This window comes from Heliconius melpomene, chromosome 8 (assembly GCF_056956725.1).
Source record: "Heliconius melpomene rosina isolate 202511_hmr_F chromosome 8, ASM5695672v1, whole genome shotgun sequence".
In the NCBI taxonomy this organism is placed as follows: domain Eukaryota; kingdom Metazoa; phylum Arthropoda; class Insecta; order Lepidoptera; family Nymphalidae; genus Heliconius; species Heliconius melpomene.
The window spans coordinates 1,912,387-1,924,999 of record NC_140396.1 but is presented as its reverse complement, the minus strand read 5'-3'; the positions used below and the strand labels follow the sequence as shown (position 1 = coordinate 1,924,999).

At 34.8% G+C, this 12,613-nt stretch overlaps 1 protein-coding gene across 2 annotated transcripts in view; it reads left to right on the top strand.

The window, feature by feature from the left end:
• The first annotated feature begins 346 nt into the window (after nucleotides 1-346).
• ERR (estrogen-related receptor) overlaps nucleotides 347-12,613 on the top strand; it is a 39,060-nt gene continuing 26,793 nt past the window's right edge. The window contains exons 1-2 of one of the 2 annotated variants that reach the window (XM_085189085.1): nucleotides 347-392; nucleotides 731-872. Coding sequence is in view for 1 of the 2 variants with exons in the window: in XM_085189083.1 (XP_085045209.1) it covers nucleotides 6,870-6,896 (27 nt within the window). In the remaining variant the exon portion in view is untranslated. Of the gene's footprint in view, nucleotides 393-730; nucleotides 873-6,748; nucleotides 6,897-12,613 lie in introns of those variants that run through there. The other variant, XM_085189083.1, reaches the window with a different exon arrangement.

Below are 12,613 nucleotides of genomic sequence, written 5' to 3'. Positions count from 1 at the left end.
TTTTATTTTAAATTTATGTCATTTCAGGATGCAAAATCTGGTTGCATTGGAATGGCCTTGGTGTTGCATTTGCAATATTATGAAACGTCAATTTTCTAACCTTGTTTGGTAAATTTAGAAAATTTGTTTTTAATCTCCAAAATATAATATACTAAGATAATACTTATATTACCAATACTTTTCTGTATATTTTAAATAATAGAATATTCTTATAGTGTATAGTAGGATACATATTTTAATGACATAATTGAGTTCTGGAATGTTTTTACAAGTGAATTTGACATATTATTCGATATTCCTATTTCGTGAATAAGTAAAGACATAGAAGAGAAATTTTATTTTAGAAGAGTTATTTTATTTATAATTGAATACGTTCTTAGTTTTTTCTATAAGTGAGTATTAATATTATCTATCAATAGATACTAGAGTTTACATAATATTTGTGTAATATTGTTGTCACTAATATTCAATTAATGTATGGTTAGAAAGAATTGTATTGAGGATGTTTTAATATTGGTATTACTTAGATTAGGACAAATTTTTTAAGAGTATAAAAAATCTTTATAAATAATATTATGAAAGTTTTCACATAATAACAATGCTAGTAGTGCTTATAATATTATTATTTTTTTATTTTAGATATTTTGTCATAGTCAATACAATAAAACATGACGTTGTCATAGATTTATTTTTAATTGTAGTTTTAATAATAATTTCTGTTATATTTCAGATATAATTTTATACTAGAAAAATACCACACTACTCCACAGTAAAATTATATAATACAATGAATAAGAGGATTCCATAGAAGAAAAACATGAGAAAATGTATAAATCAAATTGTCATAGTCATTTGTGTAGCTCTGAAATAAGGTAAGACTAGAAATAACAACTAAAAACATTAAAATAAGTATTTAAGTTATATTTAAAGTAAAGGTATACATTTTTATTATATGTATTTATATTCTCTTTATTTTTTTTGATCATTTTTAAATGTCATGAACTTCACATTTTATTTGTAGCCAGAGGGAATGGAATATCAAATACTATGGTCTCTGTATACCTCTTTCACCATTCTCATCAATTTCTTCATACAATTCTGTGAGCTCCTTATGGTTTTAACGTAGCCTTCCTTTGGTATCATTGAAGTTTAAAAAGTTGCTGCCTCTGGTAAACTTTGTTGACCTACACCAATATCCTGTCTCAATGTCTTGGATATTGTGAGAAAAATAGAATGTATAGCAAATAGGCCACTTAATATACAAGACTAGTGCTAAGCCCAAAAAAGGTTAGTATATTTAAGTATTGCATTTAAAACTGAAAATTGAAAAATTTACATTTTTTACAATATATAATTTTGTCTTTGTTATAAATTTTGACTTTTATTTTTAGTTTGGACATTTTTACTTAAATTACCAACACAACATTATGAAATCCTATTAATGTTGTTAATCCGAATTCATCCTGTTAATCTTAATTTATTTATTAAATTTTAAAGTTTTACTTGCTTTGCTATTTACCCCATTGCTCACTAGATGGCATATCTATAAGTTCCTATTAGAGATGTTTTATGAGAAATAGTTATACTATAGGCTGTCAGGTCATGTCAAGTCATTGTGGTGATGTGACAGGATGTCTGATGAAAATGAATAGTTTTTAGGCCCTCACTGTTAACATAGCAAAGCAAGCTTGCAGATGTGCTGATGTTTCACCGTCTTATCAATGCAGCTAAGGCACCATTAAATTTGTTACCGACAGCAATATGCCATCCGTCATCATTTCGTATCTTCCTTCTCTACTAAACATATACCACTGCTTTAAAAAAATCAAGAATTTTTCTTATTCAATACTAGGTCACTTGTAGTGCAGTGCCACAAGTGTATGACAGTAAACGCGACTAGAACTAGGTTTGATCTCCACTCAAAGAAATGAAACATTTATTTAAATTTATATTTTATTTCTTTGCTCTGGTGTAGAGGCAAAACGCGGCGTTAAAGTGCGGCACTAAATTCTAGAGTCATTGCATAATGAGTAGCGGAACTCAACTCCGAGCTTTACCTCGTTACCATGGGAGGAAAATGAAAATAATAAATATTTCATATCCATGAGTGGGAATCGAACCCACAACTGTCGCGTTACAATCGCAAACTTGTATCCCAGCTTCACGACAGGTCTCATAACGTTAATAGGGTAATTAAACTCGATAGAGGCCGGAATATGCTTATGTTATAAGGATAATATTAATTATTTTTATGTCTTCGACCTGGCAAGACAAGACATAGAGCGGCGTTAAGTTCCGTATTAAAATTAACCTACCTACCCTGCTATGTGGGAAACAATATAAGATATTTACATGTTTTTAGTATTTAGTTTTGTATTTTATTAGAAGATATAGAGTTAACTTGGTTTTATGTGAGTCGTAGTTACATCGTACACTGTCTTTAAATTTAACTCGTATTACTTCCTGCCGTATTAAATTTATCATCAACTGATAACAGTGTCTGAAAATACGTAGGTATTTGTACGGTAGGTACAGTGTTTTTAACTTCCAACAATAGCTCGTTGAAATGATAGAGGAATAAATAATAATGTTAATTTTTTAACAGATTTTATTTTTTATTGGCTAACGACGACTATGGGTTCGATTTCTACTAAAGGGATATTATAATGATTTTTTTTGTTTGTTTTGGTAACAAGACAAAGCGCGGCATTGAGTTTCTCCACTCTACACACAAGAGTCTCGAAACCTGCACTGTTTCCTCCTGGAAATGGGGGGAAGGGAGGGATAGTGCGTCTTAACAGTACGTTTCTTGTGCTTATGGCTATATCTCTAAGTGCCTAATACATTGTGAAGTTAAAAAAAATATGTCATCGGGAAAAACGTCAAAAACAGTTGCAAGATTTTTTACGTTGGTTGATAAATGGACATATAATTAGTAATTTGAATTATGCTCTTAAAGACTACATTGAAAACTAAAATTTCAGCCAATTCAATAATAGATACAATTATTTTTATAGCTTCATTGTTGAAGAAAATAGTTTAAATTAATGTAACTTTTATATTTATGAACCTAATCGAAAAGACAAACCGACAAACAGACAAATATTCTACAAATCATACTTTTGGGTTCTATTACATTGTCAAATGCTTTAAATAATCAGTTTAATAATCGATCAGTTCCAATCCATCCATACCTATATTATAAATTCGAAAGTAACTGTCTGTCTGTCTGTCTGTCTTTTACGCAATCAGGGCCAAACCGCTAATTTAATTGTGATAAAATACTCGTACAGAGATACTTGAGGGTCTCGGGATGAACATAGGATATTTTTTTTCTCATATTCGTAATATTTTCGATATATACCAATATATTATAATATTTATTAATTTGACATGCAATTTATTCCGCCACATTAATTACAACCGTCGCTATACGGCCGTTGCTAAGCAACGATTTGCAAAGTTTGTTGTTAGAAAACGTCACCCAAAATGAGCTTGCTTAACGCATCTCTCTATTGGAAACTGAAAATAATTTCATAAATATATTTAATAAATATTCGTATAGTTCAAGCGGGCGTAGCCGCGTTCGAGTCCACTAGTTATATTATAATTGTAGAGATAAAAAAATGTTACATATTATCCCAAATATCGAATTTATTTTATTATTCGATTTCGAATCCGTTCAACAAAATCAACTCTATATATTACAGTATTTACCTTCCCTTCATTTCTTTCGAACTAATATGTATGTATGTATATACGTTTGTTACAGTATAACAGCGTAAACCATACGTGCAGCTATGCTCACGTGCCGCCGCCGGCCCACTAACGCAGAACACCGTTAACTCGGTTTTTTTTTTTTTTTTTTTTTTTTTATGGAAAAAGGACAAGGCAAACGAGCGTTCGGGTCACCTGATGATGATCACCGCCGCCCACGACCCCGTGCAGCACCAGAGGAGCTACAGGTGCGTTGCCGGCCTTTGAGGTGGAGATAGACGCGCTTTTTGAAGGTACCCATATCGTACCGACCTGGAAACACTGCCGCGGGTAGGCCGTTCCACAGTTCGGTGGCGCGTGGAAGGAAATTCCTACGAAACCGCACAGTAGTGGAGTGCCACGCATCCAGATGGTGTGGATGATATTTGAGTTTGTGACGTGCTGTGCGGTTAGAAAATTCGGCGGCAGGTAACAGGTCAAACAGTTCTTCAGAACACTCACCATGATAAATGCGATAGAGAACGCACAGCGAGGAGACGTCTCTACGCAGAGCCAAAGTGTCAAGCCTTTCACAGCTTACTGGGTCCTTAATGATTCGGACAGCTCTACGTTGTATGCGATCAAATGGGTCAAGCTGATACTGGGGTGCACCAGCCCAGAGATGAGAACAGTACTCCATGTGTGGCCGAACCTGGGCCCTATATAGAGCCAATCGGTGTTTTGGCGTGAAGTACCGTCTCGCTCTATTGATGACCCCCAGTTTCTTCGAGGCCAACTTGGCCTTGCTTTCCAGATGATCGCGATACTGGCAGTCACTCGAAACATTAAGGCCCAATATGCTGATACTCGGCGCGGCTGAAAGGGGAGTGTTCTGAAAGACTGGCGATACGATAAATGGGGTTACCGTCATTATCACGTTTTTTTACCTGCATTTTATATGTGTACTTAATCCTTCTTTTTTTTTTTATTTTCACGCTGTATCCCGCACATAGTAGGGTAGGTAGAGGGAACCTGGTGACCTAGGGTTAAGACACGTCCGTTCCCAATTTTCTGCTGAATTCTGGAGATTTTGCGTGTTGAGTGGCGGAGCTCAACACCGCGTTTTGCCTCGTTACTGGAGTGAGGAAAAGAAAAGAAAGAAAAACAATTAAATACTTCCTAGTCACAATCTGTTGCGCTTATAGTCCCACGCTTGTGCTCCTGCGCAATGACTGACCTCTTTTACTGTTGGATAGTCCATTAATCAAGGAAGGCTATAGGCTATAGGCTGTATTGCATCGCGTTCGATGTAGCTGTTATTAATCTAACCTGTATTTTTCGTAGACACCTCCCGTACATAGGATATGTCATATAAGATATATAAGTAGGTACACAACTCTTCCTTGTTTTTCAATTTGACCATGTGAAGCTTCAGGTAGAACTCTAGTTTATTATATTTTGAGACATTTGTGCGACTTATTAGTTTCATATTTATATTATTATTTGGTAAATGTATAGGGTTTTCTTCTTTAAGATAGTAAAAGCAATTAAATTTTCTCCTTGACCCCTGTCCCCTTTTTGGCATATCACCTTTTAAGGTTTCCGTCTTGTTGTCGTGGACAGTTGTTAGGTTGCCTATTTTATATATGAAGTATGAACTCATTTGTGGAGTGTAACCAATTTATGGCAATGTTTTAGTATTGTTTGAACTGGCTATTGCAAGTTGGTTGATTAGAGATTAAAATAGTTGATGATTTTCGTACTTCCCTTTTTAGAAATTGGTTAATTTCGTGATAGATCAGTTTTAGTGATCAGTGTTCTTTTGATCGTAATGATAAATCTGGTTGTGGGTTAGATTTCCACTCGAGGAAAGGAAATATTTATTTAAATGTATATTTTCGTTTCTTCTCTCTGGTGTCCACGCAAAGTGCGGCGTTGAGTTCGGCCACTCATCTCGCAATGCCTTCAGAATTCGGCGGAAAGTGGGGAACGGAGAGTTTCCCGAGAGTTTAACACGAGGTTCTCTCTGCATACCCTGCTGTGTGCGGGATACAGCGTGAAGCTGATTTTATTTATAAAATTTTAAATGCTAGTTCCAAACAATAGATAATATTATTATTGTTTATAAAATATTTAGTTTATATAATAAGAATTACCTCGAGAGGTTAACCTCTTAAATACGATAATATGAATAAAGAAACAACAAACAATATTTTTTTCTTTAATTTGTTTTTTAAAGATTTGTGAATTGTTCTTATGATTTTGTGTATATACGAAATAACAAAAAAACGTATATTTTCAATTGAAATGTTGTGAATTATAAATGCCTATAGAAGTAAAAAGTAGGTATATGTGGAATAATGTAGTTTATGCGGAAATGTAGAGTCGCAAACCTTACGACGTGCATATCTAATCGATTACTTTATTATATAATATACTAAATATTTATTAATTTATAGATAACAGCTTATTCTAATGAGCTAGAAAGATATGGGTTTTTTTATTTAAGATTTTTCAAATTTTTCGTGTGTGTGTGACTCTTATGTCGGTTATTTTGTGTATTTCGAAGAGAATTTGGCATTGGACTCGATCGAGACCCATGTCGTTGATATCGGGCACGAGCCTAAACCGTTTTAAGGTAGCGCCGGCGCTCGGAATGTTAATCGGCCGAAGTAAATACGCGAGCAAGTGCGTGATGTAACATTATACAATGAAAACGAGAGTTGCACTCGCGCGGCGCGAAAATATTCTTTATGTTTGCACCCAATCCCATTCAGTTGACGGTGACGCGGTTGACGTGACGGCGTGCGGGTGTGCGGGGCGGAGGGGCGGGGGCGGGCGGCGCGAGGGGGGCGGGGCCGCGAAACTGGGTCGGCGGCGATGTGTTGTCAAGTTCAAGGCCACGCTCGAGGCCCCCCTATCGTTCCCTAGATGGCGTTGTGCGATTCAAAAAAATTTGCGAGAGGTGTCCGGGCCGGGGGGGGCACCCGGGGAAGGCGCGGGGGTCGGGGGCGGGACGGGGGGCGCGGGAACGAATTTTCGGTGCAACACACGACACGACGCTGCACTCGTGTGTCGAACGTCGCGACGCGCAGTAGTCTGACGTGACAGTACACCCGAATATCCTAACGAGCTGACCGCCACCGGCACCGGCAACTTAAACCCCTACCGCCATGGACTGGATGGAGATGGACGATGTGGTGCGTACTTTCTAATCTAACATATTTACATGTCTACACTACAGTTCTATCTGCGCTGTGCTCTACGACGTTTTGTCGCTTTTTTATTTAATACATAATTCACCATGACCTATCCTAACATTTTATCAACTCGCATTGAACGCTTGTTATATTTATCAAAAATATTATTAAACTAACCGCTGTCCATCATGAAAATAATAATAATCCTACATACTATATTATTTAATTAAATTGGCCATAAAATTAATATGTGTGGCATAAATAAATAAAATGTGTCATAACATATTGCATGTTCCCCTTATCTAAAGTTGCGTAGTCCACTGAATGAGCTTAACAAGTGGTTAACAATCGCCCGATTCATTTGTCCAAAAATTACACTTAGATCCTGATCGCCATTCTGGCCGGCAACCGCGGCGCGGAAGTGCTTTGAAGTCATCTATTCAGTGGGTATTCTTTTAAAATGCACACGTTACCTTAACTTTGTTAAAATATTTTAAATTTTAATAGAGTTTTAGGTAAGGGAGAGTTTAGAGTCCAGTCTCTACCGCAAATTTTCCAAGTGCCGGTGCTGCACGTGCGAAACGTAAGACCCGACCTGCCCCAACGCGTTGTTCGATCGACCGCCGTCTTGCGTCTATCGTTCAGCCTGTAACGGCTTTTTTTTTTGCCGCTCCTATTTCACGCGATCCAATACCTAATGTTTAGACTTCCCAAGGATTTCACGTCCTCGTTTCTTATTACTTACCTTTTTTTTTTCACGTTTTTGATTTATTCTCTGTGCCTCCAGACGGCCAACCTGTTTAGGCGTTACGATGGTGAATATGCATGTACTCAAGGTCGCACGTTGAAAGTCTATTTCGGCTTTTTTTTTGACGAATATATGAGGATTGTATGGGAGTTTATTATATTATGAGGAGGATGTTTGGTTTTCGATTGTGATAAGATCTATATAATAGATAAATAATTGTGTGCTTTCTTTTAGTTCTTCATATAATATGCAACTATTTAAAGATTATTTTAATTATTAAAAGTATTCTAATTTAAATAATTTCGCGTACATGACCTGCGTTAATATATTACAAGTTTTTTTTTTATCTTGGTAATCTGTGAAACAGAAAATTTGATAATGACTCGGCCTTGACTACCATTTTATCTTGTGTTCGGAAATATCGTGATGTATGTGCTAAGCATATTAATGTCTCATGTATAGGCACAGTGACGTAACTGGGACTGGGTAGTAGATAATGCACAATGATTGTGAGTTCGAATCCTATTCATGAGAATATTTAATATTTTTCCAGGAAATGGAGAGATTTTTGTACATTTCTCCTTGTCTAATTTGGGAAAAAAAATAAATGTAGAGTTTTTATTTATAAAAAATATTTTGTTGTTTTGCTAATGCATCATAATATTTTTAAGGTGTAGCACTGTAAGGTTCATAGCTTAAACTATTTCTTTAAGGCACGTTTCCCACAGGTGTTTAAACGTTCTAATTTTCTTTTTATGGTTAAACATAAAATTGTTTAAGGCCGTTATTTATTACTGCGCAACGCGTTTACTTTGTCACGATGTATATTTTAAATAAAATTATTAGTAACCCACATATATATATACTATGAGGCTTTCGTAGCGCAGGGGCACAAGGGTGTGACTGTAACGCGATGTTTGTGGGTTCAATCCCGACTCGAGGAAACGAAATATTTACTTAAATTTATATTTCCATTTCTTCGCCTCCAGAATTCGGCTAGAAGTGGGGAACGGAGTGTGTTAACTCTATGTTCTCCTGCCTACCCTACTGTGTGCGGGTTACAGCGTGAAGCTGATTTTACATACTATGATAACATTCGGTAGTGTTTACAATAACGTAGAGTAGATTAATTTATGCCAAATTCGTGTGCGGTTTTTTTTGAAATTGCAAGTTTGCTTGTTAAATTTGTATAACTAATAAAGAAAATAAAATCGGTATAATTATTTTTATCAATTAGAAAAATAAATCACATATGTCACTCAGGCAATAAGATTGCGTCTCCTACAATGTTTCAAAAAATGCAGGTAGGTAGGTACGTCATTAAATGAACGATACGACAAAATGTCAAGTGTCATGAACTCTACTTATTTTTATCTTTACGTATTTTGTAACGCATTAAAAAAGAAAGTTATAATCAATTTTGACCTTGGATTTCCTCCAATTTGGAGATTATTGGTGACGTACTTGGATGGTGAAACACGTAGCACTCTTTCTACGTGGACTAGGAAAGCATTTACCTACCTATTATAGCCAAAAAAATATACCTATAAATTTTTTCAAACATTTCATTAATAGAAGAATTTGTGCTAAAATAATAATAAATGTAGTACAATTTCTTTTTATTAAAATAGTTCACACATTAAGTTAACATTGTCGTAGCACAAACCAGTTACTATTGTATAAACGTAAACCGTAGGTGTCTACGAGTCTACGGCTCGGCTTTCACTTCTTATCTTAATTGAATACTTTAAGTTTGTCGTCATTATTAAGGAATCATTTTGATTAATCTATACTATAAATATGTTAAGGCTCTATAAATTGTGTTTTTTGAAATAAAAAAATATTTATATTGAAACCATTTTTGTTTTAAATAAATTATTAAGAAGATAAATGGATGTGTGACGGCGTAGCCCTGGTACTTTTGGGGAAAACGCTATCTAAATAAGTGAATCATTCTGTTTGTTTATTGATTTTTTAACTACCTAGCTACATCTTTTATTGGTTGGAAAAAATGTGCTCAAACTCTCCTTTCTCCATCTTTAGTCTTACGTGACTCATTGGCGTCCTATTGGAAATCGCAATGAAAGCTGTTCCTTGTTTGTTCTAATTTTATTTACTATTCTTGTATTGAATTCTTTTAATGTTTTTATGCAAATATATAAATTATTATAAACGTAAATAACTGGCGATAAAAGATTTCTTTAGCAAATATAGAAAATATTGATCTTAGTGGGTCTCTTCACACCGTCTAACGTACCCACATTATTCCCATTATTTTTCACTCGGTAGTTATTCCATATTTAAACATAAAAAAATAATTAAAATTAATGATTTTTTGTACTGTTTCCGCTTTTCTATATTATTTATATTTATAAACATATTATGCAGAAATCCTTATGTATGACTCATTTCCTTTTTATCTATAATATGAATTTCAAGTACAAACAAACATCTTATAATTAACGTATTATATTATACACTATACATAGTATAAATGTCATATCGTGGCACTAACATGATTTGAAATCAAACCAAGAGATACTTCTATCAACTGGGTCACAAGTTCAGGAAACTATGGCCATGGGCAATGTCGATATCAGTAAATAATAATTAGTTATTAGTTTAAATGTATGCAAAATAGTACTTCCTCATCTATATATATAAAAGGAGATGTTCCCACTGATTAAGACGCACGCACAGCCGTAATCACTGATGTTGGAATCGTGAAATTTGGGTGGATATTTATTTTCATAATGTGGACACCCACTAAGAAGGGATTTTGAAAAAAAATTAACATAGGGGCGAAATAGGGGTTGAAAGTGTGTATGGAAGAACCTTTAAATCGGCACCGATTTTTATATAATAAAAAATATTTAATTTAATATGTACTTAATGGTTTTTTAGAATTCACTCTAAATGATTTGATAAACATATTTAATAAATATTTGTATAATTCAAGCGGGTGAAGCCGACCAGGTCGGTTAGTCTAATATATAAATAATAAAGTTAAATTTTAGTTGCACTTGACCTTTTATCTGTGTGGAAATGTACGCGATCTAACATTGTTGTTTTTGTTGTGGCGTTTAATTTTATCAATGTATTTACAATACGGTTGACTAGTTGTGGTCCCTGAAGTTGACGTTTTAGACTTTTGCGTATTGTTCATTCGGGAAGAAAACGATAAAAAATTATAAAAAGATTTAAAAACACACGTGCGCAGCCATTTACAGCTAAATTCAGGGCGGCCACGAATTGTTGACCGTAGTATACATTTTATGTTCTTAGTGTTACAAGCGTTTTAATTTTAAATCATGTTTTATCATGTACCGAATTTTTGATAAGCAACTGGTTTTATTATACAAAAAATACTTTTTATATTTGTTTGTTTTGTAAATCACAAAATTATTATATACAGAGTTAAGAGGTTAATCGTGGTGTAGGTTCTGAGTTCGATTACCACTCGAAGAAATGAAATGTTTATATTTCCATTTTCTTCGCTCTGGGGTCGAGGCGTTATTTTTCTGTAGACTTTTTAAGAACTCTATAAGAAAATCTCTATGAAAATATTACAATAGAAAATATAAGAAACACTATGGAGTTATAGAGCCTATAAGCAACTAAAAATGAGAAACAATTTGTTAGAGTCCATTGCGCGCCAGACACCGACAGTCCTTCAAATTGGGGTAGGCTAGGCTTCAGCGAATATATAGTAGGCAACTCTCCGGCTTCGTTAGAATCGTATAATTGAGGGAGTAGGGGGAGGGGGCAGCGTGAGGGGGGGGGGGGCGTAGAGGGGAGCGAGCGGGAGATTTGGCATTTGGCCTTGACAATGAACTGGCGGCGCACACAGACAGACTATGTGTATTATACAACGCACACATATTAGATAGAGCTATTCCACGAACTGCCTCTCCCACACAATTATTTTGGTAGGGTTGGTTGGTTGGGTTTATTTTTAATTTTTGTCTTTGTTCACGTCTAATTGCTTGGATATATCGTTTAAATGTTGAATTTATAATGTTTGATGTTTTTGTTTAGTTCGGGCGTCATCGCTATTATTATTTATTTAAAAATTGGTAATATAAGTTTAAATTAAATATTATATATTTCTATAGGATTTTTTAAATGTTACATAATTTCAATAATGTTACTTAAATTATCTTAACTGTAATTAGCTGCCGATACCGTTAATAAAGGTTACCAAAAACAAATGCAAATTAATTATATTTCGCATAGTAGAGTCAGCCCTATAGCCAAAAAAGCCGTAGCTCGTCTGGCGGGGCGACGCGCCGACGCCGCGTGCCTGCCCTAACTCAACGTATACATCAGTGGTTCTTAAACTCCTATTGATCAGGAACACCGAAAAACTAGGGACCATCTCGTTACCAGGCGTCCCCACCACTTCACCTTGGACTCACAAAGCCTTGGAAATGCTTATAGCCTACCTATATCCATATATATCTATCTTTATTAGAAAGTCTGGTTCGAGTTTAGTATTTAATTATATGGATTATGAAAGATGTCTCGCGATTTGAGCTTTTAGGTTTACTTTTGCTTGTGAAGTAAATTAAAATTTATTTTTGTATTATAATATTTTGTTTAAGTATTAATTTTTTATTATAAATATTACAGAAATTGCTAAAATATCTAAGTAGATTTGGAGATTTTGTGGACTGGTCTCGTGGCCTTGGTCCGCGTTATCAGTGCTCCATTATATTGGACCTTGAGCCTTTTGCAAATAATAAATGTGAAACTTTTTTTGACATGTTTCCATATGTCTCTACATACATATTTTATTTATTTCTGTTTTGGTGTCGAGGCAAAGTGCGGCGTTGAGTTTTGCCACTAAACACGTAAATACAGAATTTGGGGAGCGGAGTGTTTTAACACTAAGTTTCCTTTGTTTACCCTGCTGCGGTATACAGCGTAAAGCAAACACATACTACTGCGTTGCGTGACTTTCGTTAAT